General features: G+C 55.2%; 1 protein-coding gene across 3 annotated transcripts in view; it reads right to left on the reverse strand.

The window, feature by feature from the left end:
• Nucleotides 1-1,333: 1,333 nt before the first annotated feature.
• The window catches only part of LOC123933718 (katanin interacting protein), a 179,071-nt gene continuing 153,483 nt past the window's right edge, over nt 1,334-26,921 (reverse strand). For 2 of the 3 annotated variants that reach the window (XM_045993195.1, XM_045993194.1), the window contains 12 exons: nt 26,445-26,650; nt 24,045-24,123; nt 18,089-18,266; nt 13,481-13,646; nt 10,620-10,777; nt 9,230-9,294; nt 7,863-7,973; nt 6,032-6,180; nt 4,308-4,409; nt 3,684-3,844; nt 3,510-3,598; nt 1,334-2,933 (listed from right to left, as the gene is read on the reverse strand). In XM_045993195.1, the coding sequence (XP_045849151.1) occupies nt 2,875-2,933; nt 3,510-3,598; nt 3,684-3,844; nt 4,308-4,409; nt 6,032-6,180; nt 7,863-7,973; nt 9,230-9,294; nt 10,620-10,777; nt 13,481-13,646; nt 18,089-18,266; nt 24,045-24,123; nt 26,445-26,650 (1,523 nt within the window). In that variant the 3' untranslated portion in view covers nt 1,334-2,874. The remainder of the gene's footprint in view (nt 2,934-3,509; nt 3,599-3,683; nt 3,845-4,307; nt 4,410-6,031; nt 6,181-7,862; nt 7,974-9,229; nt 9,295-10,619; nt 10,778-13,480; nt 13,647-18,088; nt 18,267-24,044; nt 24,124-26,444; nt 26,651-26,921) is intronic. The other variant, XM_045993193.1, reaches the window with a different exon arrangement.

A 26,921-nucleotide genomic window follows, 5' to 3' on the forward strand; every position in this document is an offset into this window, starting at 1 on the left:
TCACAAGTAGGCAGAGAGGCAGGCAGAGAGAGAGGGAGAAACAGGCTCCTCACTGAGCAGAGAGCATGATGCGGGGCTCGATCCCAGGACCCTAAGATCATGACCTGAGCCGAAGGCAGAGGCTTAAACCACTGAGCCACCCAGGCACCCCGAGATTTCACATTAAAAATAGATAAAACACGAACCATAAGAGAGTATGGACTCTGAAAAACAACCTGAGGGTTTTGAAGGGTCAGGGGTGGGAGGTTGGGGGAACAGGTGGTGGGTAATGGGGAGGGCACGTTTTGCATGGAGCACTGGGTGTTGTGCAAACAATGAATACTGTTACGCTGAAAAAATAAATAAATTTATATAAAAAAAATAAAATAAAAATAGATAAAACACCTGGATTTCTGGCTTTTCTTAAAATCCTTGAAGGTCTGGGAACCCTGGGACATTGTCGCTGAATTCCAGCTGTCCCCCAGAAGGGACATGCTCTGTGCTGCTGACCAGGTCCTCCTGGGCCGGCTTTGCTCCTGGACTGCAGACCAGGGCTCTGGCTGGGGGCTGGGAGGCGGATCATGGCCCCGAAGCTGGGCTGCCCCGCCGGGCCTCCCACCCCACACAAGGAATATTGAACGGCCTTGCCTGCCCTCCAGCATCTCCAGGGCTGGCCCAGAGATGCCACCACGGAGGGAAGTTGGGGAGGCTCGCCAACACCAGGGGGCCAGAGCGACTCTCCCCTTTGCCTGGGACAGAGGAGAGAGATGGGGTTTCTGAGGGGCCCGCTTGCTTACCCCAGTGAGCTGAACCCCAGAACTGGCGCCCCCATCCCTGCCAAGTGAACCTTCTTCCCTCCCCAGGGCTGCTGCACCCAGACGCCCATGCTCACCTCTGAAGGAAGCTGGGGAGTGGCCCAGGACTTGGGCGTCTGGGGGCTTGGCTGCTGGGATCCATGTAAGCCTAAGGGAAACCCCAGGGCCAAAGACCCAGGGATTTCACCTTGTCTCAGCTCTCCTGGGGTCACCCCGGGATTTGTGCACTAATGGCTTCCAAAACTGTGTGACTTGGGCAAGTTACTCAACCCCTCTGGGCCTCAATTCTCTCATCTGTGAAGGGAGGATCATAGTAGTGCCTAGAAGTGTTGTGACATGGGTTCAGTGAGATGGTGCCAGACACGAACTAACTACGGCATCGCCCCCGATCATAACCCCCTCTGCAGGGTGGGGAAAGGGAAGCTCAGAGAGGGGACTCGGCCCCGTGTCATCCCACCAGCCTCCAGTGATTTCTGCCTCCGTTCTGGGAGGCAGCACGGGCCCCCTCTGCCTGACCCCAAATCCAGCACATCGGCCCACAGTCTTAATATCTTTTATTGATTTTGCAGGGGGAAAAAAATAGAATTTATTTTACAGTTAATGCCTGTACAGCTTTCTTCCTCTCCTCAATTGCATGGCGCCACAGTCATTAATAAGAGCAGTGGGGGTTCTGGGAGCAAGTGGGGGTCTGACCTGTGCCCCAGCCTCGTGTGGGGACAGACATCCGGGCTGCCTTTAAGCGGCAGCACCAGCTTCGGTCCCTGAGAGCTTGATCAGCCCCGTTCCCCTGGGCCTCTGCTCTTCTGGGAGCCCAGAGGCCATGTCTGGGAGGTGAGCACGGAAGCCGGGGGCCCTGGAAGCTACAGAGATGATGGATCTTCTGCGGGAGAAACGGTTCCTTATCTTCCCATCGGCCCCACGCTCCAAATGAAAAGCGCATTTGCATAGCTGCTCCGCCGAAGCTGCAAAGCTCATAAAAGTATTTGCCGGGCTCTCGGTTGCATAGGAACCTACTTGGAGTACAGCGCTGCGGTGGGGCCGGGCGGGCGCCAGGAAGACAGCGGATTAATATTTGCAACGAGAAATTACCCACCACTGGGAAACCAATTAGATCCCTGATCCGAGCTTGTTACACCGATGGAAATAGATATGTTCTGAGCTTCACTCGGCTGGGGGTGCGGGGCACATTTCCAACTCGAGCGGAAGCTGCTGCGGGGGGAGGGGGCCTGGGCAACAGGCACCTCTCGGCGTGACTGCAGGGGCACCTGCTCCGACTGAGGAACGAAGGAACCGGAGGAGCCCGAGCTCAGACCAGAGGGAGGGCCGCCCGCCTCCAGACAAAGTTCCAATTGAAGGGGAGGTGGCCCCTGGGGCTCGAGGGGGAGGTTGGGGGCCTGGTCCTCGGCCTGCGGCCCTGCTGGCCGTCTGGGGTGTGAAGCTGCCCACCGCCCGTCCTACGTGCGCCTGGCTCCCTTCCTTCCCTCCGCGACACACGCATCCCTGGGGGTCCTTCCTCCTCACCTGGGATGAGGGAAGGGGCTGGAGCAGTCCTGGCTAGACTTGCGGGGTACGAGGGAACCCCACCCTCTAAGCTGACTCCACCAGCCCCCAGATGAGGCAGGGATGTGGCGGGAGGGGAACTGTTTGCACCTGCACTCGGGGCCTTCCCTGGTGCCCCCCACCATGTTGGGGTCGGTGGCTGAGGCCCCCTCCCCACCGTCCCGCTCGGCCCTGGGTGGCCACGCTCTGCAGGGAGGGGAGGCCCCCCCCAGGCCACCTCACCGTCCCAGCCTGAGGTGGCCCAGTGGGGTTGCGGGCACAGGCGTTGGTGCCTGGGGCCCTGCTCTGCTGGAGCCTGCAGGAGGCACCAAGGTGGGGCTCCTGGGAGCGCACCCCGGAGCCGAGGGGCAGAGGGAGGCCGTGTCACAGAGTCCCCTCTCACTCCTCTCTCCCAGCCCCTGGAGTCCAGGCTGCCAAGGCTGACAACGGGGGCAGAAGACACAGGTGCTGGGCCGGGGGTGGGGGGGTGGTGACAGAGGCCGCGCCTGGCTGGGAGGACCAGCGCTCCCTCCTCCGCGGGTCAGCACCGCCACCGTCGCGCTATCTCCTTCTCGCTTATGCACGTTTTGGGGCGTAAGGCTGTCAAGGAAAAGGACAGAGAGGAGGCCATTACCCAGCCTCAGTCCCTGAGGGCAGCCCCACACCTGGGCTTGCAGGGGGGTGGGGATGTCCAAACTGCCTGAATTGCTGGCCCAGGCCACCACCCCCAAGCGTGGCACCCCCGCACGCTGACCCGTCGCTGCCCTCCCCCCACCCTGCACCCACCCCTGCAGCAGGCTCTGCCACGCTGTTCCCTCTGCCGGGCCAAGTCCCTGTACATCTTAGGGTGCAGCTCGAACAGCACCTCCTCTGGGAAGCCCTCACCCCGGGCATCCTCCACAGCTTTCCCACGGCACAGGAAAACCCCTTCCATACGGCACGTCTGCCCTTAGCGGCCTTTTCCGTCTGCACCCCAAAGCCTGGCTCCCTAGAAGCCACACCGAGCTACAGGTGCCTTCAGGAAGGGCACCTGTTCTGCCCCTGCAGCCCCCCGGGGAGAGAAGAGGGGTCCGAGGGGCAGGCAGGGCTGGGTGTGGGTGTGGGAGGCTGCCAGCTCCTTGTCTACACAGCCTGGAGTCCCGCAGGTGACTCTCTGGGCGGGGCAGCGAAACTGACCTGGGTCAACCAGGCTCTGCTTCCTTTTCGGGTTGGTGATGATCTGGTTTTCATTCATCATCTGGACGTCCTGATCCTCCACCTGATTGCTGCGGGGAGGGAGAAGGCGAAGGCTCGACCCTTGCCGTCCATCCTCGTTAGGGACAGTGAGGGGAGGCCACGGGCCCAGCTTACCTGATGGCGGTGTGTCGCTCCTGGCGGCAGATGTCCGTGTCCTCAGTGAAGAGGATGGTGTGGTAGGGCACCGTGGGCTCGCACGTGGGCAGGATGCCCCCCACCAAATGGCCCACCATGGCCAGAATCCCGTTGTACACAAGCAAGTCGTCCACCAGGAGCTGGCGGACACAGAGTAGGGGCTGCGCCATGGGCCCAGGAGTTTCCCCCTCCTTCCCTCCTGCGGCCTCGGGCAAAGCGAGTTACCACTGGGAGCCTGACCAGCTAGCCTGGTCTGTGCTGGGATCTCAGGCCCTCGGAACCTGGGATTGGCCCCCGAGGGCCTCGCGCACCCCGCCCTAGAGTCGCCTCCTGGAGGGAAGGACCGCCCTAGACCACGATGCTTGGAAAAGCAGAGATGAAAGAAAGGCCCCTTTCTGGTTTTCAGGGGGATGATTCCAATCACTGGGGGCAGGTTTGGGATTCACGGTGGGGTGGCGAATTTCCCTGCCTTGGAGCACCAGGCATTTGTGTCTAAGGTGGCAACAGACAGAAGCAAATCCAACTGCGACAAATGATAATTGCCAGCAGCCTAATTACCAACGAGCACAATTATCTCGAAAAACCCAGCTGATAAGTACTCACACCAAACTCTTTCACCCCTCGATGGGGCGTTTTCGCATAATTCCACAGTTTGATCATTGACACGGTGGTGGGCAGATCGAAAATCACATAAACCCGGTTCACCTGTCGGAGACGAGAACTCATGAGAACAGGCATGTTTGGAAACAGGCGCTGGGAGGGGGGCGTGGGGTGTAGGCAGGGGTGAGCCCGGTGGGCGCTGGAGGCGGTACCCGGGTGGCGGGGGGGGGGGCACAGCGCGTGGGGTTCCCGCTGCCTTCCCTCTCCTGGAAGCCCATCTTGAGTCCGGTCACGTGTGGCTGCATTCGCAACAAACCGCCAACTGACTCTGGGAGGCCTGTTTCTTTGGGCCTGGCGTGGCCCTGATTTAAATCCCCGCAGAGCATTGGTGCGCCCCTCCCTCTCCCCGGGGTCCAGCCAGACGCCCAGCTCGGGACTTCCCTGGGCTGAGGAGGCAGGCCCCCCCGCCGCAGAATCAGGGAGTGCTGTCCTCTGGGCGGTCAGCACCGCCTTGACCCCGATCTGTCCTTTCTCGGGTTGTAAATGAGAAGCACAGCAGATAGGCCCTGAAGGCGCTGCTGGGTAATTTCCAGCCTGTGTCTTTGAACCTCTGCAGGGGGAGCGGGGAGGGGGTTGTCCAGATCAGTGGCAGAATCAGCTAGTAAGGTGAGACTGGCAGCTTCTCCGTGCCCCCCCCGCCCCTCCCCACCACCCCAACAGACTCCCCCATCTTAGGGGGCTCCTGACAAGACGGAAGAAAGCAACGAGCGTTCAGTGTCGGTCACAGGCTGTGGGCTCAGTTCTGCCCCAGGCCCTGGAGGATGTCGGGGATCGCAGGGGTGGGCGTGCTGCAGGTGGGGTCAGCCTTCCGGCTGTACCGTGGAAATAGTAAAGGCCCTCGAGAACAGCTGCCCACGGGGCTCAAGCAGGTACAAATGTCTGAGTCCAGCTGGGAGAGTGACAGCTGCAGAAACTGCCTCTCACCGAGTCACGTGACAGATGACGATAACCACCTGCTGGCCGAGCTCAAGATGGCCATAGACATAGACATATCCTGGTCTCAGGGGAGCTGTTGGACACTCAGGGCTCGGGGATGGAGACACTGGAAAACCTCCCACACAGAGCTGCTAACGCTGCTCCTTTCTGTGTTTTGAGAGGAAAATACCCTCCCTGTCCTCCTGTGCAGTCACACGGAGGGAAAGGGGATACTCTGCCGGTCACACACATGCCCTAGGGCCTGCTGCACTCCTCTACCCAGCATCTGGCTGGCGCGGGGCTAGAACCCCGTCTCCATCGGGCCTGTCTCCTCTCTCTTGACCAACATCACCAGGCCTGGGGGGACAGAGTGCCCCCCCACACTCCCAAGTGACAAGTAGCAGCTGGAGGGTCTGAGATCTGGGAAACTGAGTCACCTGAAGAGCTGATAGGCCAGAGACAGGGCCAGGACGGCGTCCAGTGCCTGGTGACCTCAAGGAGGGGCAGTGACAGGGGATGTGGCCAGGGGACGGGGCTGCCCATGATGACCGACGGACACCTGCCACACGGGGGCTCCGGGGTCCCATGCAGGCCCTTCTCTCTCTGGGGCCCAGAGAGTGCCCGTTTGAGGTGTCAGTGAAGACCTGCGTCTTCCTGATAGCCCGCAGGCATTCTGATTCATTGGAGATTAACCTGCCCTGGAAGACAGACATGTCCTCCAGACCAAGGACACAAAGGCCCCCTGAACTCACCAGGCCGGGCAGGATGGGGGCCAGCCACATGTGCCTGCCGTCGCTGGTGTCATTCACTTGGTCGATGAGCTTGTCGGGGGTCCGGACGTCCCCGCACACGCCCTCCAGGGAGTTCACACTGTCGGGGAAGGCGGCAATATCTGGGGAGCCTCTAAGCTGTCATAACCCAAAGCAGTGTGTTGGGCGCCGCACGTCACCCTCCCGGCCACCAGCCTCCTTGCGCTGATGGCGTGGCTCAAAGGACGCGGGGGCTGGCGGGCAGAATGGCCGTCTGCTGCTCGGGGCAGCCAGAAGAGTGACAGCCACATGAGCCATTCTGGGGAAAATGAGCACCAAGGCTGGTGGGGGGGCGGGAGGCTAGCGTCGGGGGGGGGGGGGGGGCGGCCAGGCAGACAGTCGGCTGGAAAGAGAGCAGTCTCGAGGCAGGAACAAATTTGTGGCTGGCACTCTGTGGAGTGGAGGGCAAACTTCGAAGGTTTTTTTCTTTGGCGAAGGGGCTGAGGGATGGCTGGATACGGCCTTGACATGGGGGGACCAGATGGGGACTGGACACACTGGGGGAGCCTGACCCCACTGGGTGAGCCTGACCCCAGTGATGGCTACTCGAGGGCTGGACATCGTCGCGGATCTGGACCAACCAGTTCCAGCTCTGGCTCTGCCTTCTGACCTGTGAGGTCTGGGACAAGTCACAGAACAACTCGGGGCGTGCTTCCTCTTCTGTAAAATGGGTATAAAAACCTCCACGTCCCAGAACGGATGTGAGCAGGCTTGGTGAAATTGAACAAGCCTTGTACCTCAGAGGAGTCACTAATAACCATCAAAACCACCAGGAATCCCATTTATCCCAGGCCGGGAGGATGGTGTCACCAGGGGAAGACAGAAAAGGATCCAGAGGGAACCCAGGGACCCCAGACAGGTACAAGACAGGCTTTGGGGTTAGACCAGGTGGGACCCTGTGGTGGGTTAGGGATCACAGGGCAAGGGCTCAGAGGGCTCAGGCAGGTAACATCAAAAGAAGCAGCCTGACAGTTCAGTGGTCAGACAATGGTCTGTAGAGCTAACTCCCAGATCTATGCTCACATGCTGTGTGACCTTGGGCAGGTTACTTAACATCTCTTAGTTCCTCACCTGTAAAATGGGGATAACAGCTCTCACCTTCACAAGCATGGGACAAGCCCTCACAGAGTGAGCCCTCAGTAAATATTAGCAATTTGTTTTGGGGGCCTGGCAGAAGACAGGTCATGTTGGGGGAGAAGGGCGGTGGATACTCAGGTCCATCCATCATCACTGTACATGGCTATCGCTAATTTCTCAAGAGTAGCTGAAGACTGAAGGTTTTCCTGTGAAACTCCCCAATTTTTAAAAAAATATTAGCAACTAAGCTAAAATATTGAAAAACTCAGTGAGCTAGCAATTTGCAAAACCTGGTGGGGGCGTACCATGAACAAATGGGTCCATAGTCAAGAAATTCAGGACACTCTGGGTTGAATACAGTGCCACAGGGGGCTCCCTGCAGGCCTTGCCAGAGCCTTTAGAACTCCAAAGTACTTGCAGTTCTCCGGGATGGGGTGTATCTGGTTATCCTCTCCCAAATCCCCGGGCCGCAGGGCTCTCTGTCGCATGGGACTCCTGCCATGGACACCTCAGCAGGGGCTGGGAGCTGTCCATGGCTCTGCCCACCCTCCTAGGGCTCAGCATCTGACCTGTAGCAGAGCCCACTGGTGTTTTTATCCCGGGGTCTGGCTCCTACAGGGACATTTCCTGTCCTTCTCTGCACCCTCCCATGCACCCTCCTGTTGGGGTAGAGTCCCCTTCTGCCTCAAAAGGATACTATTTTCCGACAGAGGGATCTTTTCCCCCCGCTCATCATACAGCTCCAGGCCCGTGAGACCAATATAATAGGGATCACCCCAGCTGGTCAGGAGTTGCAACTGGAAAATGACTAAGGGATGTTATTAAGGAAAAACAGGCTTAATTTTTCAAGAAGAAAGCAAAACAGCGACAAAGATAATATAGGGCTGTACTTTAGGGGGCTTCTACAGATGAATGAAAGGAAAACATCATTTTTTTTTTTTACTCTCATGGAGACTGAAGTCCAACAGAATATGCGTGGCATCAAACTGTCTTGAATTTAAACTATGTATGTGCGTGTTTTAAGAATTAAAAGCTGTCCTCCAAGCCCGGGAGACAGGAGGACGGGGGGACAGGGGGTGATGCTCTCCAGGGAGCCGGCAGGAAGGGAACCATCTGTGTCACAAACTTGTTGTGTGGTGGCACTGAACAAAGCGACCAGGACTCAAACTGTCTCCTGCCTCAGTTTCCCTGGCTGTAAAATGACAAGAACAGAGCACCCATTGCCTTCTCTGCCCATTTCAAGTGTGCAGGGTCGGGGTGGGGGGGCGGGGGGGGAATACAGGAGCTCTGGGGCACCAGGAGGGATGGGCCATGACCGCATGAGCCACCATGGCTGACTGCTTCCCACAGTCCTCAGCCCTGTCCCCCCGCCAGCTCCCAGCATCCCAGGGGCAGGCCGGGCAGGAAAGGTGGCTTCACAGCCACGCGCACTCTGTCCAGGAGAACAGGCTGCTAGAAGAGCCAGGATGCTCGTGTTCACTCACCTGCCTGGCTCCTTCCTGGCTCTGTGGCCTTGGACAAGTTCCTTAACCTCTCTGGGCCTATTGTGTTCTCAGCTGTGAAATGGGATTGCTCACAGCACCACCGCACTGGGCTGGTGGGGTGGGGGGGGGACTGAGTTACAAATGCACTGTGACAGTGCCAGGCCCAGGAAAGGGTCCAGCAAACTGGGGCTATCCTTACTTCTATGTTCATCTCCTCCCTGGCTTGCCTCCAAGGACAGCCCCCAGTTCAGTCCCTGGGGAGAGCTCCAGCTTCTCTGGCCTCTCCCAGCTGGAGTCCTAGGTGCTGCCTCTGGAAGCCTCAGTCTAAACCTCAGCCAGCTGGCTAACCAGGGGGCGGGGTCTGGAACCATGTCACCGCCCCCAGCCTCAGCAGTGCTCAGTGAGCCTGAGGCCCCAGGAAGCCTCCCATCCTCCCCTGGGTTTCCCGGTGCGGCACCCCAGGGCCTCGGCCGTGGCCTGCCCTGAACCCCAACACCACCACAAGGGCTGAGCCCTCTTCTGGGGTTCCGGGCACGGATCCCAAGGGCCCAGGATGTGCAGACACATGGGAGGAGGATACAGCCACAGGGCATCAGGGGTGCCTCGTAGTCCATGGTCGCCCGCTCCAGGCTTTGCGAGTCAAGCCTAAAAAGACACAAAATAGCACCAGGAAGCAGAAGATCTCAGTGGCCTTGATGGCTGATCAGTTATTCTCCCGGCTGCACACTATATGAGGACACGACGGGTGGGGGGGTTCCCTGGCAGCAGGGCCTGACCTTGTCCATTCTGGGGTCCGCTCTTTACCACCCAGCCCTCTGGCCCTTTCATGAACAGGGCAAGTGCATGCTGTGCCCACGGCTGAGCGAGACCTGTGCAGTGATGACGGATGGGAGGGAGTGCGGGGCTGGGGCAGACTACCCCAGGGGGTGGTCAGGGAGCCAGAACCTGAGCTAAGAAGGAGGCAGCCACACAAAGCATCAGAGCTGAACCTTCCAAGCAGAGGAGCAGCCAGAGCAAAGGCCCTGTGGTAGGAAAGCACCAGAGGGGCTAGATCGTGGGGCAGGATGGGAGGCTGGCAGGAAGAGGAGGCAGGAAGGTGGGGCGTACCCTGCAGTCTTTGCTTTGGGAGCATGGGCAAGGGCCTTCAGTAGCGCGGACCTCAATGCCCACATCTGTAAAATGGGCATAATAACCCCTTCCTCAGAGGGCAGGGGGAAGGATTCCCTGAAGGATGAACACAAAGCAGCTGAACGGATCTAGCACTAGGGAGGAAGAGTTCTCAACCTCTGCACATTCCTCCCTTGGTGCCTCTCTCCCTGGTCCATGGGCCAGTACCTTCCAGGCCTTGCTGGTTTTTCTTCAATTTCAAGGGCACTGTTATAATTAAGTGGCTGTTCCCAGTGACCAGTCCAAGAAGCGATCCCAGCCATGGTGGAGGGAAACTCATTTTGTTTTGTGAGCTTGGCCTCTGGCATTTGGACATGGGGGGCGGGGGAGGGGTTTAAATGAGTAAACTGAACGTGGCATTTACAAATTGTTATAACCTTAATGCAGCTGAGACGGAGCCAAGAAATACCAGCGCACCCACGAAATGTTAGGCTCTCATTTCCTCTTCGAATCTTTCTAAACCAGGAACTCGGGAACAAGAGAGAAGGCCCTTCCCCGAATTGGCCAGTGGGCATTTCTGGAACAGGACGCAGGCTGGAGCCTCTTTTCCCAGTAGGAGGTGCAACGAAGCATTAAAAGAGCTGAAGCCCTCCAGACCGTGGGGAACCCAAACATCCCCAGACAAGGTGGGCTCATCCCACGGGCTTCCGCGGACGCCTGGCAGAGCATTAGAAAACCGCCAGGTTGAAAAGCGACACGTTTGATCATCATTTCAAAACCTTTAGGTAGCGACTTCAGAGCTACGCGTGAAGCCAGCAGCCGGAGGACAGGGAGGGGACATTCCTGATGCCGTTAGCCCTCACCTCCGGGCTGGTGGGGGCAGCTGGCGAACATGCAGGTAGTCCACAAAGAGAATTTCTTGAGCGAAATCAAAGTGGCAGTTGCCTGGCCCCTTCCGGATGAGGAAGCCCTCTGGAGGGGAGACACACAGGCCATCCAGGGAGATGTGGACGATTTTGGCCTGGCAAACAAAAGGAGAAACACGCTTGAAGAAAGGCAGCCAGACAGCATGCGGGCCAGTGGCGTGGGCCGATGGGGCTGTCGCGGATGTCCGAGTGCGACGGGGAGCCCTCACGGAGCCCCCAGGCCTGGGACACATCCCTTGGTCTGGCCTTCCTCTCAGACCAGGGCCACTTGGCTGGGCCCCTTTCTGGTGCCGGCCACGCTCCGTGCCAGGCACTGAGCTGTGTGCTGGAGGGATAGCAGGGGAACAGGCAGGTGTGGCCCCTGCCACGGTGGCCCGGCTCAGCGGCCCTAGGTAGTACAACATTTTGGGCCTCCCTCCGCAGAGACCCTGGCAGGGCCATCTAGACCTGCCTCAGGGACTGGTGAGTCACAGGCGCTTACCAAGAGCCTGCCAAATGGGTTCGATCTGGGCCAAGGTCCTCTGCTGGCCTGGGATGGATATCACCAACTAGAGGCCAGGATCTAACAGTAAATCTCAAAGCCTGAATGGCAGGGTCTGGAGTGGCTTCCCTGGGGCGGGGTGGTGGGTGGGGTGGTGGGGGTGGTGGTGGGTGAGCAGAGGGGGCAGGAGGCCAGCACTCTCCTTCTGACAACGCATTTTGGAATTGGGACTCTCCACATCTTCACGGGGAGCAATGTGGCCCCGACTGCTGACCAAACTGGTTGATTTTCACCTCTGGGAGACATAGAAGGGCTCCTCTGTGTAGAGAAGAGCCCTGCCCTGGGTCCCACTGATAATGAATGTGCCCCCGAGCCCTTCATTCCTTCAGCATTTTGGGGGCCCACCTCTTGGCAGCCGGTCACAGGGCACGTAAGCCTGAAAAGTGTAGGGTAAGCGGCATCAGACATGGCTGGATATGGGGACCGAAAGGCTGTTCCTACATCTCTCCACTAGGCTTTGCTCAGGTGGGGTCAGACTCCAGCCTAAGGGCTGGACCCAGACAGACAGAACTGTCACCCGCTGGTCATATGACTGGACCAGGGACATGGAACTGGACCAGACCAATCAGCGGGACTTCTGCAGCTGGGTGTGGAGCTAGCTGGAAGCTGGGCATCACAGCAGAGGCCCGGGAAGGGCCCCCTCCAGGATGGCCCCCACCTCTAGGAAGGGCCCGACTTCCCCACGCCTGTTTATTCCCTTGGACAGAGTTTCTACTCCCGCCTCCATCTTGCAGCCATGGAAACCAGGAGTCCAAAGACGCTAACCAATTTGCCCAAGGACCCGCTGCAGGGATCTGAAGCCCATCTCCAACGTGCAGGGCCCGGCTCTAACCACATACCAGCGACCCGTCCCGAGGGCACCACAGGGCCTTGGGGGACACAGGCGCCTGAGGCATTTTCCTGGGGAGACGCAGAGTTTCTATCCCCTGTACTCTGGGATCCTCCCCACCCCCCCGCCAGGCTCTGCCCATCTCCCTGCCTCCTTCTTCCCACTATGGCCACTTGTCACCTGCTTGCCCACGCGGATGGCGGCCAGGCCTTGGAAGCAGGGCTCTGGGCCCAAGATTTCCAGGCAGCAAATCCAGGTCACGGAGCCTTATCTGGAAGGACCGATTTGCTCAAGGGACGATATGGGCCCAGAGGCATGAGCTGAGCCCGGAGAATGTTTTCTTAATGCCAACCTATCTGCCTTTCTAAACGTGCTGATCTGACAGCACACTCCGGGAGATGCCAGTGCGGCCCAGGAGGATCTGTACAGTCGGATGGGGCCACCGACTCCACGCTGGCAACCCCCCCACGGTTCTACGGGGCCCATGGGAGAAATGACGTGGCACAGGCATGGTGGGGAGCCACACCGGGGCTCCCGCCATGGAGGCCTGGCTCTGTTAACGTCTGTGTGGCAGAGGATGACGACCACCTTCCCAAGGCAGGTTATCATCCTCTACCTCCTCACTTTACAGATGGGGAAACGGAGATGCAGGGAAAGCAGGCCACTCGCCATGGCTGGCTGGGGTCAGAGCGGGGATTCAGACCAGGGACTTATGACTTTAGGGCCCCAACGGCATGGCTCTATCTTAGGGGACACTGTCACCATCACTTCTGGGTTGTAGTGGGGAGGGGACGAACGTATCACAGTCCACAGTCACACAAGGACAGAAGGGCCTGTGCGAAGGGCACTTCTGGTGTTCTCTTTCCACAGTGTGGCCAGACCCCTGCTTTGTCACACCCAGGAGCGGGAGAACATGGTATGGAACTGGAGTGTGGGCTCCGAGCCCAGAAGATGTGCACTGGGGCTCTCGCTGTGTGACCTTGGGATGGGTGAACGTCCTGTTCTGAACCCCAGTTTTTAATACTCTGAAAGAGAGTATACATCTGCTTCCCGGAAGCTGGGGTGAGGGTCCCCTGAAATGAATGGGTACAGAGCCCTTAGCTCAGGGCCTGGCCCCCAAAGTGCTCAATGAACAACAGGGCCCCAACCCACCACTACGGTTCGGGGGCTGGGCCTGCTGAGGACCCCCCAACCCCCAGCAGAAACAAAGTGCTTCCGTGTCCCAAGTCTGCCCTGGGCTCTTGAGCCCACATTTGCTATTTGCAGTAGGAGCAAAGAGCAAGGCACTCTCTCCCTGGCTGTAACCCCCCAGTTCCATTTGGAAAGTTCTGGAAGATTTATGCGCCTCTCCGGCAGCCACGCCAGCCATTCATCAAGGCGCCGTTTCCCTGACAGTGGACGGAGCGCGGCTGCTATTCCCCAGCTTACCCCGCGATAGGTGTCCTCGGGAGATTTATTGTAGTTCCAGAAGCGCAGGCCAGCGATGCTTTCGGCTCTGTCGAAGCGGATCGTGACCACGTGGTCCAGGCCAGGCGAGAAAGGGATCAGCCACATATGCTCATCTTCCATGGTGATGTTGGCTCCATCGATTAACCTGCAAATAGCGGGGAGGGAGCAGTGAGGTGGGGCTCAGCCACGACCCATGGGAGAAACCAGAGCGAGGGGGTCTACACCCGCTTACGGCCCCCTGCACCCTGCCTGGTACGAGCCTGGACACATTGGGCTTGTTAAGCGGAATGTCAGTCATTACAGTCACCCTGAGGGCCCATGTCTCATCTGTAAAATCAGAAAAAATAAAGTCTTTTAACAGTTGGTGCTGTTAAAAGTGAGGCAAAGCGATCATTAGGTTTAAAATAAAGGGGGGACGTGTGTCATCTTTCAGGACCTTCTAACCTGGCGATCTCATTTCTGGAATTGTTTTCCTTTAAGGAATATTTGTTCAACCTGTGGGAAAGGCTCTCTGCACAATAATATTCATTACAGTGTTGTTTATTTATATTAGCATAAAAGGAAAAAAAAAAACCCAACAACCAAAAAACCCCCAAGCGGTTAAGTAAAACAAAGGGTTACGTAAATCTGCACAGTTGTTAATATGATAACCGTGAGGACGATGCAGTGAAGTGGAAAACGATTTTACTGCTGGAAGATGAGGACGGGGGCCAGGAGAGACGATGAAGTGAAAAACACATTTGTGTCAGAGGGGATGGGAGGTGGATGATTTTCTCTACTTTCCAAACTTTCTGTAAAATGTTCTATTGGCTCTATGGTACATTTTGGAAGAATTTGATTCCTTCCTTCTGGTGCCCTGTGAGAGAGATGCTAAGGCACTAGAGCGAACTTGGCAGCTCTTAGTGTGGGAAAAGCACGAGAAGGGGGAGGTGTGTCTGTGGAGAGCTGGTCTGGCTGTAATCACGCAGCCTCGACAGCGCAGGGAAGTACCCTCCCCGTCCTTAGGAGGGAGCCCCCTAGCACTCTGGTGTTCTTAGCCACTGTTCTGAATGAACTCATCACCTCGCCCGCATTGCACTCCTATCCTGGCCAGTTTCTGGTTCTCCTGTTCTGAACAACCTGCCTCATCCTTCTCAGCTTGGCCTGTCTCTGTCCCAAAGACTGTCCCGCCACGGACTGTGCTGAACTGCTCAGCACACTGCAGCCCAGACCCCAGGAACAGCGGCGCCCAGCTCTCAGCCTCTTGGATAACCCTTCCCCCGACTCCCTCCTAATTTCCTGATGACTTTGAGGCTGCCGTGCCAGGAGGAATTCCTAGATTTAAAAATAAACTTTATTTTTTCCTTTTACATCTTCAAGTTCAGGATTTGGAATAAATCTTACAATCTAAGTGTTCATCCATGGAGGTAATGTTTCTTTTTTTTTCCTCTAAAAGGCCGTTATTAAATTGATGGATGGTGTGTCTTACAATTGCTGGCATCTTAAAACTGAGGAAATTCAGCAATTTAAAACGGAGGTGTTTGTGGAATTAGGTCCACTGGAGAACCTTCCATTTCCTTCTAAAAGCAATTACCCCTGTGTCCTAGACATGGGGCTGTCTCCATACCAAAAATGCTACCCAATTCTGAAAGTAGAGAGAGTTGTTGAAGTGTTTATAGTCGATAGTGAAGGGAAGTGCCTACAGACACCCCTAAGAATATCTACATGGTACTTCCCAGGTCTGTCCACAGAAAAGCCTAGAAACTGTGACCAATCCAGTAACAATGAGCATCTCTAGGGGCTAGATTATGGTCTCTAAATACCATTTCACACTAAAAGGAACCAAGACTTCTTGGGAAAAATGGCTGATTCCATATCTGGGACAAGAAATATACAAAGGGAGCCTGGAATGTCTTGTGACATCAGAAAGCAGGAGAGCTGTCACAGACTACTGTTTCAAAAAAGGATCCGAACACTCTCGGTATCTAAAAGCAACCATAAGATAAAAATTGCAATAAACTGAGACGCTTCACAGTCTGTTTAAATCCATGATTTATGGTAACCAAACACAAATGTTTTAAAGTATGCTAGGGAAACAATTTTTTATTTTTGCAAACTGAAAAATAAAGGGAAAGAACCAAGCATGTAGATGGCCTTTCCTATTTGCATTGTACTGCAGAGTAACCAAATAATTGAAGGAAAATTTCTCTTTATTGGTGAAAAATAGAATGACAGGCTCAGTGCCCCACCATCCTGCAACCAAGTGGATCTAGCCACTGAGCACTGACCGCCAATGTCACAAAAAGCTTCATCATCCGACACGCTATATGTTCTGAAGGGAAGTTGCAGTGATACCCACACCATGTCATGTCTTGCCCCAACGGTCAAACCTCAATCTGATCAGATGCCTAGATCTAATGAACAATTTACAAGACATACAGGGGCCTGAGGAACAGGTTAAATAATACCATGGAGATGCAACTAGGAAAATCCAGACTCTATAGGGCAAACAAATATTTCTTTAAGAGATAATTCATAAGGGGCGCCTGGGTGGCTCAGTGGGTTAAAGCCTCTGCCTTTCGCTCAGGTCATGATCCCAGGGTCCTGGGATCGAACCCCGCAAAGGGCTCTCTGCTTGGTAGGGAGCCTGCTTCCTCCTCTCTCTCTCTCTCTCTGCCTGCCTCTCTCCCTACTTGTGATCTCTATCTGTCAAATAAATAAATAAAATCTTAAAAAAAAAGAGAGAGAGAGATACTTCATAAGAAAAAAATGAAAAAAGATGGAAGGGAACCTGGAGGTTATAAAAAGCTTAAGAGATCTATCAAAGAATCATAGCATATGTACCTTATCTAGATCTCAAACCAACCAATCACAATGTATGGACCTTATCTGGACCTCAAACCAACCAATCACAACGTATGGACCTTATCTGGACCTCAAGCCAACCAATCACAACATATGGCCTTTTCTGGATTTCAATATAAGAAACAAACTTAAAAAAGGAAGATGAGAAGAAGGCTTTCAGGGAAATAGGAACATGCTGGGTGTCTACTAACTTAGAGAATCACCATTAATTTTTTTGAGTGTAACAACAGTACTGACATGTTCTCTTTAAAGTCTTTATTGTTTAGAGCTACACACTGAACTGTGTAGAGGTGAAGGGCTATCAGGCTTGGGAGTTGCTGTGCTCACATCATCTGGGTGGAGGGGTTTGGGAAGTGGGTGGGTGTGGATGAACAAGTTGGGCCAGCTGTGTGCTGATCACTTTTGTAGCAGGAGCTGACCTAGTGGGCTCCATGCCTAAGTACATGGGTGGTCTGCTTTTGGGGTGTCGAGTGGTTCATGAGCAGACATGGACAGCAGGCATGAGGGCCACGGTTAAGGGGCCCCTGATGGGAAAGCAGGAAGTCTACCATTGACGGCAGGCGCTCTGGGCCAGGCTAGGGGTGCAGCTGTGGTGTGATTCCCTCCCGCCAGGGGACTTACTGTCCCCTCCTACTGATAAGGCAAGCGAGGCAGGGGAAGACAGTGGAAGTCAGTGGTTACGTGCACAGGTCTTCTGCAGACACCCATTCAGATGACTCTGACCTTCAAAACTAGTCTGGGTGACTTCTGGCCAGTTTTTAATATCTCTGTAGCTCAGTTTCATTTGTAAAGGGGGTGGCCTCTTAGGACTGTTTAAGGCATAAACAGATGAGGATCTGTAACCTGCTTAGTGTAGCCCCAGTGTCTGGCATTTATTCGGGGCTCCAGGAATAGCCGCTATAATTTTATTATCATTATTACCATAATTGGAGAGGTTAAGAAACTTACTAGCTGGCAAGGGGCAGAGCCAGGATTGGAACTCTCATCCTTCTGACCCCTCCAGGCTCCTCCTGTTTACAACTCCAGGCAGAGCGCAGGCCCGGCAGCTGTCCTGAGCAGGGGGCCGGTGCCTGTCCCAGGTTTGTCTTCTTATTGACTGGCTCCAGTCTGGGCGGATGCAATCAGACAGAAGCGGAGGAAAGCACCTGCAGCACCCACGGACACTTCCAGAGCCATCCCCTCCGACCTCGAGCAATGGCAAGCTTTCAGCACCCCCGAGAGCGGGGCTGCTCATGGTCAGGTGCAGAGCTGGCATTCCAGGCCCTACACTGAGCATGGTGGAGAACACGCAAAGCACGGCTGTGTCTGGGAGCAGGAGAACACTGTCCGCCTCTGGCCGTGGGGCCCTTGGGGGTGGGGGGTTACCTCCCTTTCCCAAGCCTTGGTTTCCCTTGACTCTAAAATGAGAAGCCACAGGGGACACCTTGGGGGGCACAGTCACTAAAGCATCGGATTCTTGAGCTCAGCTCAGGGGTTGGTCTCAGGGTTGTGAGTTCAAGCCCCGAGGTAGGCTTCACGCTGTGGGTGGAGCCTACTTAAAAACATATCAGTGAATAAAATGGGAAGACCACAGACCTCACGGGATGGCTGGGGAGGGTGAAATGGGGATCACTATTTGAGATTTGATTCTGGAGTTGCAGAGCCTGAGTGACCCCTCTTTTCAGGGGCTGAAGCGTCCTGCTGCTCATGCTGGGAGGGGATGGCTCTGAGGGTATCTGCAGGTGGCTTCTTACAGACACTTACTTGTCCAGGGTCCGGGAGTCATCAGTGTACTCAGGGAGGTCATTTAGGTCTCTGGGAGAGGCAGAGATCTGGTGCAGGCTGATGGGCAGTGCCTGGCCATCCTTGCCCACCACTTCCAGGCCGGTGAGCCCTAGGTAGTGCGGGTCTCCCCAGGAGGCAGTGAAATTCAGCTGGAGGCCTGTAACAGGAAGAAGAGTGGCCCCTGAACACCAGAGATTGTGGAGACGGGAAAGGAGTCACCTTCGGCTTCTGCATTCTACCAACTTGAAAATCCCGACTCAGATGAAAGTGACTTCAGGGCGGGCTCTCTACCTTTTCTCTTAGTGACCCTTGGGCCTGGGACACTCCTGATGTTCTGGAAATGTCTGCAGGACAAATGGGCCAGTGTTGTTTAAACCTGCACATGGCGGGGGGGGGCGTTGTCTGGGTGTCTTAGTCCGTGAAGCACCAGTTTTCATCTCAGGTCATGATCTTAGGGTCTTGGGATCGAGCCCTGCACTGGGCTCCCTGCTCAGCGGGGAGTCAGCTTCTCCCTCTCCCTCCGCCCCTCTCCCTGCTCATTCTTTTTCCGTTTCTCTCAGATAAATACAACCTTAAAAAAAAAAGCCTGCACACGGCACTGGACCCTTTCTCCCGCATCTCATGGCCCCAACCCGCTGCTTAACACCCTACCGGGCTCCCCGTGCTGCTTGGCCAGCAGGCCTTGTCCATCTGACTTCTACCTACTTCTCTAACCTCCTCTTACACCAGGGGGCACGGCTCCACCCAGACAGTCTTTCAGTCATTCCTATTTCCATCCCTCTCTCCTGTCACAGGGCCTTTGCCCATGCTATTCCCTCTGGAACTCACATGGCCTTGTTGTGCTCACCCTCCAGATCCCAACTCACTTCCTTAGGGAAGCCCTTCTGACTTCTCTGACCACATCAAACCTCCGTCCACAGCCTGCCATCAGCTTCCATGCCCTGGTCACCAGCGTGATCTTGTGGCCATTTGGTAAATATCCGTTTGCCCCACCAGAGGTGAACTCCCTGAGGGCAGAAACTCTGTCTGATCTGCTAGACCTTTGTGTCCCCAAAGCCTGGCACAGTGCCTGATGCACAGTAGGAGCTCAGTCCAGATGGAATGTCTAAATAAGGAACCGCACGCAGGCAGCTACGTCGATACAGGACGTCAGAAATGGACATTTTATACACTGGGCACACTGCGAGACTTCCTGGGATTCAGAGTAAGGAAGTGTTTTACAATGATAACCCCATTTTTTTGCCCCTGCCTCACCCCTGTTCCATCAGAGTCCATCTAGAAGTGACCCTCTGTGGTCCTGAGGCAATACGGTCCAGGCGAGTCATCCATTTGCCCAGAGAGCTCAAAACAAGTGAAGCCCTTGGTCAGGGCCTGTCCAATACTTGGCTAGAACTTGTCTTTCCTTACCGGTGTCCCATAAGAGCAGGACCAGGCCCACTGAACTCTCCACCCTGGGAGAATTTGGAGCCTCTTTCAGCACCCTCCTGGGGGGTTGTGTTCAGAAGATTCACATCCCTGGCAACTTTCACAGAAGGCCACCCGGAAGTCACGTGGCCCCACTTCCTTGAGCTCAGGAGCGGAGGCAAAAGCCCAGGGAGTCTTCCTGGAGCCACCGAGTCTTCCTGGAGCTCGGCTTCCTCTCCTATATGCCTGTCATTTTCAACATACGTTTTGTAACTCAGCCTCTGATCCTTCTGCCCTCCATGGTGCTGAGGCGGCATGGAGAGCATCCTGGGGGCAGGCGGAAAAGACGTGGGACCAGCATGGTACTGGGCCACATCCTTCTTACCACAACAGCATGCAAAACGACCACAAATTCTTTGCAACGTGACTCTGTCACTTCTCCCATCCAGAAGCGGGAGTCCATATGTCCACGCCCTCACTGAGGCCACTGAGAAGACGCCCTCAGTCTGGGCCATGTGACATGCTTTGGCCAATGGGAGAGCAGCAGAGGTGGCGAGGGTAGAGGATGGAAAGCACGCAGGTGCACCTCGCCACACTTGGGGGTCTCACCGCATGAAGGAGCCAGGCGCGCCCGGTCTCCCCACCACCCCGGCCGATCCCAACCACTAGACGTGGGAGAGAAGACACCTGAGATCATTCGGTCGCCAGCCCATCTGCCAGCAGACCAGACCCATGCGCAGGCCCAGGAGAGGCCCAGTCAAGCCAGTGAATTATGAGCCCATCGTGGATTAAACAGCGGTGTGCTGAAGCTGCTCAGGTTTGGGTTAGTTTGGTCTGCGGCAGAAGCTAATCGATACACTCCTTTCCATCCTGAGCCTGCGTTCAAATGTCACCTCCTCAGAGAGGCCTTCCTTGACCGCTCCGCTCAAATGGCATCCCCCCTGCTTTATTTTTTCATCACACTTGTCATTACCCCACAATGTATTCTCCATTCCTTTGCCTCTGTGTTTTCTTGTCTTTTCCACTAAGATGGAAGCTCCCTGAGGGAAGGAGCTCTGTTGCCTCTGTGCACCGTTGTAGCCCTCAGAGCTGAGGACAGTATCGGGAAAATAGATGGTCAATAAAAGTTTTTTTTTTTTCTTTTTAAATAAATGATGGCTTAAACAGTAGGTATTCAGTAGATGGGCACAGGTAAATGAATCAAAGTAAGATCACGGAGTTTCACCAAATTCACAGTTAATGGTAAGCAAATATTTATTGATCATCTATTATGTACAAAGCCCTGTCCTTGGACCTAGAGATCCCGGGGTCAACACAGAGCAGAATATCTCTGGGAGATACCACTGAGCAGACAGACAATCAGCCCATAATAGACAAAGGATAGTTCCAGAGAGTAATGAATGCCATGAAGACAAGAAGGCATGGGTAGGGAATGACTGAGGGGAGTAGCAGGGGGTGGTCAGGGAGGGCCTCTCTGAGGTTGGTGGTACGGGAGCTGAGACCCGGGTGATGAGTAGGAGGCTGCCATTCCTCAGTATTCCTGGAAGAACATTCCAGGCTGAGAGGACGGCAAGGGCACAGGCTCTGGGATGGGAACAAATAACTGAGTGACCAAGGGACGGCAGTGGAGGAAAATGAGGTCAGAAGGGCTGGGTACAGCCTAGACCACGCCATGAAGTCTGGATTTTCTTCTCTCCATGGTGGAGAGCCTCTGGAGGGTTAGACTTTAAAGGAGGGGGCTGACTCGATCCCCTCACTTGGGTTGGGGGTTGGGCTCTCCAGGGTGACCAGGGAGGAGGCTGTTGTGATACAAGGTACACTGGACAAGGGGTGGCCCTTCTGAAAACGGAGGGAAGTGGCCAGATGCAGGACCTGTTTTGAAGACGGTACTGCCAGGATGCTCAGTGGCTTGTGCAGAAGTGAGAGAAAGAGACGACGTTTTTGACCCAGGCGACAGAGTGGCTGTGGGTACCAATCCCAAGAGGCAGAGTGCACAGAGGGAGAGGAGGGAGTGGATTTGGATGAGGGGATCGCTGGGAGGGAGAAATGTCACCTCTTCCAGGGGGAAAACAGGAGCGTCCCCCTTTCCCCCGCCAGCCTCTCCCCAGCCGCCCCTTTGCTGGCCTGGCACACCGAGCTGCAAGGACATCTAATTTGGGGTTGCTCCAAAAGCACCCGCTCTCCTGTTTGAGCTAATATTCACGTTCCATATTCATTTTCCTCTGGTGTATCAATTAGTATTTATATAAATGGAAATTAATTTTGTTATTTCTCTCCCACGTTTCAACTCTCTCAGCTACTTTCCTATTCATCACTGCTGATATTTGCAAAACGCCCAAAATTAGTGTCATCTGCAAATTAGCAAGTCATATATCCCCTTTCAAAACATTAATAGGATTGGCCATATTTACCAACCCTGGCACATTCCCCCCGGGTCACGTTATCAAAGTCCTCTCCATTTGCACAGGCTGGAGAAGTGGGTTTAGGAATTTAAACACGGGGGGGGGGGGGGGGGGGGCAGGGGAACAAAAAGGTTCAGAGAAGAGCGATTCGGAAATCACACGCCTCCAAAAGTGGAGAAATGCTTGGTCAGGAGGTTCTTCTTAATACTGGGTAGAGAAGCAGACACACCACGGGTTCCTTACAGCCAAAAGGGCTATGAGCTCTGCTCCTGGCCATCACTCCCGAAGGGATTGGAATACATTGCTGAGAAAGGTCAGAAGCCGGTTCAGCAGGAAGGACATTTACAGATAGCATCTTTGGGGAAATCATCAGATGAAGGGGACAGTGGCTGCTTCCGGGCCAACCTTCGTTCCTCCCTTTCCTTCCTGGCTGTGGCACTCACACCCCCAGCAAGAGCGTGACGGGGTAGGGGGTGCGCTGACCCCTCGCCTGGGGCTCTGGGGATGGTCTCTGACCCAGGCCTGGCCAATCCGTGTTCAGCATCTCACCTCTGCCCCCGCCCTGCAGCGGGGAGCCACGGTGATTGGTTTATGGATGGGCACGTGATCCAAGCCAGACCCGGGAGACCTGATTCCCGGCCCACCGTTGGCCTCAGTGGGAACAGAAGTTCTTGCGTGGAAGACGTCCCAATGGGAGGAAAGGTGAGAGAGAGAATGACACAGGGCAGAGGGCGGGAGGGAGACACCAATGCCTGATGACGTCATTTGCACCGCTGGACGGAATAAGAACTGAGTGGTCGGGGAGATAAGGCAGGGGAAGCCTCAGTACAGTGCATGCGTGGGAGATGAAACCAAGCCCCAAACCGGGCTCTTGCCTGCTGGAGGCTAGTTATCTAGCAATTCTGCGACAGTCTCGGAGTCATTGAGAGAATGTGAGTGTTCTGGAATGTAAGGAGCTGGGAGGTTTCAAAGTAAGGCATCTTCCTTCTTCTAAGAGGGAAACTGTCTTTGTGCAGTAGGGAGGGAGAGATGGTCCTTGCTAGAGGGAGAAGGTCCTTCCTACATGGGTGGGCTTCCTGAGGAGGAGGTAGGTGACAGCGAAGCCTCCAGAGGGGGTGTAAGGATGCTGTGGGCGCTGCCCGGGTCCCACGTCCACCCCTGGGACAGAAGGGCTCATTCCTTCAGTGGAGCAGAGTGCTTAGGGCTGAGGGCTCACAGGGTGCACTGCCCTTGGCCTTGCCCCTCCTAGGCACAGCCCACATCCCGAGACATGTAGATACAGGCGTAGAAAGACCTGGGCCCCTCACTCAAGACCTCTCCAAGGGGTCTTTGCAGCTCCAGAGCTGGCAGAGGCCTTGAAGGGACTGCACGAGGCCCAATCCCTCCCTCTGCCCTGCCCACTTGCCACCCTCCCTCAAGAGCACGCCCCAGGGGACTCCAGCTGGCGTGACTGCAAACAGAGGGCTGACAGTCTCCTTAACAAGGAGGGGGAGGCAGATCAGTGAGCCAGACCTCGGGCCCCAAGATGCCCCAGGACACAGCGCAGGTGCTGGAGGGCCGGCGCACGGAGTGAGGGAGAAGCTGGCTGGAAGGGTCAGCAGGGAAAAGAAGAGGGAATGGACTCAGTGAAGCCCAGATGGGATCTGCTTAGAGGCCACAAACTGGCAGCGGGCTGGCTGAACATACGTGTTTTGTTTGGCTCATAGGGTGTTTTAAAATATTATAAAATTAGTCACCAACACTTAAAGATTTGGAGGTTTCACATAAATATCCAGATTTCTGTCTTCTCAGAAGACCCAGCACCCTGGGCAAGGCTTCCTGCCTCCCCCGCCCCACCTGGAACAGGGAAGAGGCCTGTTTTCCTTGCGCACGCGCCTGCATTTGAGTGCCCTTCTGGAAAGGCCTACTGCATAGAGGTAGCCCTCCTCCGAAGTGATGTGGACCTGGCGGGGCCAGTGATCCCAGTCTGGGCTGTGTCAGCCCCCACTCCTCCCGCGGCTTGGCATCTCTGTACAATGTACAACCTGCCCAACTGTCCAAGGGAATCCCTGCCCCAAGTGGGCCATGACTCACCCTGGCCCCTGATGGTCCTCCTGCCCCTGGACACTGTCCCCAGAGAGGATACTCACAGATCCCGTGATAGATGCCTGGCTCTGGCGTGGTTACTTCGGGGGCAGGCGGAAGGCATGGCAGCTCGAGTTCTAGGACCTGTGTGCGGGTTGGGGGAGGAGCAGAGGGAAAGGAGGTGATTTTAGTGATACCTGCACAGCTGGTTGGCCATTCTCCCCAATGCTGTTATGCACCCCGAGCCCCAGGTAACCTCTTCTGTCTTTTCTTGCATTGTCTGCCGCTGTGGAAACTCCAGGATGGGTAACACGGGCAGACCCAGAAACCCCCCTTTCTCGTCTGAGTCCCCGCCAGCCGCTCTTATGGTTAGGCTAGGAGTCTGACACCACCAGCTAAGGTGATCAGATTTTCTGGAACAGGGAAGGACCCAACAGATGTGTACCTAGGGAGCTGGAGGAAGGAGGGAGGGAGAAAGGTCAGGGGAGGGATGGAGGAAAGGAAGGAAGGGGGAAAAATTCAACTGCAGGGAGTGGCTCTCAACCCAACTGGTGTGGGAAGCCAGGATGACGCAGCCCCGATCCAGAGGCAGTCAGCGTGGGCAGGCACACCGCAGTGTATACATTTGGCTCATTAGACCTCTACACTGTAAGCTGGGACAAAAGAGCCTTTACTACGTCCCAGACGAGGAAGCTAAGAAGCGAAAGGATGGGAAGCCGGTTGCCCGGACGTAAGAGTTTTGGTGGGGATGGTGTTTCGGTCCCAGGAACAACAGTGCCCTCGGCTTGGCCCCTGAGGCCCTTCCTTGCCTGGCTGTGGGGAGAAGGGTGAGGAAGATGGCCTGCCAGGAGGATCCACGATGCTGAGCAATCTCGGGTCACCAGGGAGAGACCACTGCCTGGCACCCCCGTGCCTTCTCTTGCCTTCCCTGCCTCCTTGCCTTCCCAGGCCTTCGGGATCTCTCCCTGGTGGGTGCGCTGAGCTGCGTACCCAGACAGGTAGGATGCAGCTCCAGCCCTGTCACTTTCTAGGGGTGACAGGGACTTGGGTTCCCTGTCTCAGAGACAGAATGAAGGATTCCTCCCTGTCCCTCACAGGCTGGACGTGATCAGAGATCATTAGAAGCATTTGGAAAGGGCTAGGCACATGAAAGGCTTCAAGGTCAGCTCCCGACTGGACACCTATGGATCCAATCCAGACCACAGACGTGCTGGGGCTCACAGAAGGTTTGAGAGCTTTCCCATTTCGTTGCTAACAGTTTTTAATTGGGACATTTCCCACAAAAACCCAGATTTCTGGCTTCTCGCGAGAAAAATCAGGACAACTGTCAACATGACCTAGCAACTCCTGTCTGTCCTGAGAAGCAGGGAGCTCAGTAACCCTCAGTCTTGCACCAAACCCTGCCTGGCCCCTGTGGGCTCTCACCCCCCACTCAACACCGGGGGACCTGCACCCCAACAGCCTCATGACCTTGCCAGGACCTGCCTTCTGTCCTTCGGTTTCCAGCTGTCCCCACTCCCCTCCCCCACCCTCTGTAACCATCTCCTCTTTCTCCTTAGGGCCTCAAGGCCATCCATGGGGGCCCTGGGTCTCCAGATTCCCGATCCTTTACTTGGATGAGTCCTTTCCCTGAGGGTCATCTTTTATTTCTTAAAAAATTGCTTTATTGGGTGCCTGGGTGGCTCAGTTGGTTAAGCAACTGCCTTCAGCTCAGGTCATTATCCCAGGGTCCCGCATCAGGCTCCCAGCTCCGAGGGGAGTCTGCTTCTCCCTCTGACCTTCTTCCATCTTATGTTCTCTCTCACGCTCTCTCCCAAATAAATATATATATATATATTTTTAATTGCTTTATCAAGTTAAAAACACAGACTTTGGAGTCATGCATTCAAGTTCTAGCCTGATTACTCTCCCGCTGTGTGTCCTTGGGCAAGTCACTTAACCAATCGGAGCCTTGGTTTCCTAAATGGGGATATTGATGGTCTCTACCTGCAAGGGTAGTTCATGTGAGACAACATGGAGCTCCACCCCTGGATCACCACACGTGTACGGGAAACCAGGGCTGAGATGATCATTATTTTAATTCTAAGCCTGCCTATTCAAAGTGTTTCTAGTCCTCTCCATCAAAAACAACAGTGAGTGATCAAAACACAACCCAAAGCAAAAATTCCCCCGAGACTACCAACCTCTAAATTACAGAGATGACGCAGAACTGATTTCTCCTAGCTTTGATTAAAATTTGAATACTTTCTTCACTTTGCTTTAAAAAAAATAAAAAAATAAAACATAATTAGAGAATGAAATATGACATAGAGGACCAAAAAATGAAGTAGAAAAATGGGAAATGTCAAAACAGTAGCACCAACAGCTTAAAGGCTATCCATCTTCATTCCTCCTGCTGCACGCGGAGTCAGGAGGAGAAATCTCTCTGGGGGTGGGGGTGGGGCTCCCCTCCCTGCCAGTCCTACCCGGTCCTCAGCCCACGGGCCGGCCTGGGTGTAGGGCCTGTCTTCTCCCTCGCTGCCGGCAGTGCTCGGTCTCCTGGGCGTCTCCTCCCTCTGCAGGCTGTAGGGGCTCTCCGGGTCCATGTCAAATGTCTCATCTGAGCAGAATATGGCCTCCAGAATGTCCTCATCGGTTGTGAATAAGATGGTGTCTCCAAAGTGCTCTGGGGCTGGATGGGATACCACGGAGACAAGAAGAGTCACCCGGCCCCAAATCCCAGTAGTCTGGAGAGCGGGAACCCAGACCCATCAATCTCTGTGCTGTAAATCCCCACCCACTGGACAGCTCCTGATTTGTGTTAGGAAGCCTTCCTTGTTATTATTCACGCACTTGCAAGTGAAATTCACATGCCCGAGGAACCACTTAGACCTAATGAACGGATCTAACGTAACTAGTGTCATTGTGATCCATTGGGAAATGAGAGATGCTTCTTAGGTGTG

The sequence above is a fragment of the Meles meles genome, chromosome 21 (assembly GCF_922984935.1).
Source record: "Meles meles chromosome 21, mMelMel3.1 paternal haplotype, whole genome shotgun sequence".
NCBI lineage: Eukaryota > Metazoa > Chordata > Mammalia > Carnivora > Mustelidae > Meles > Meles meles.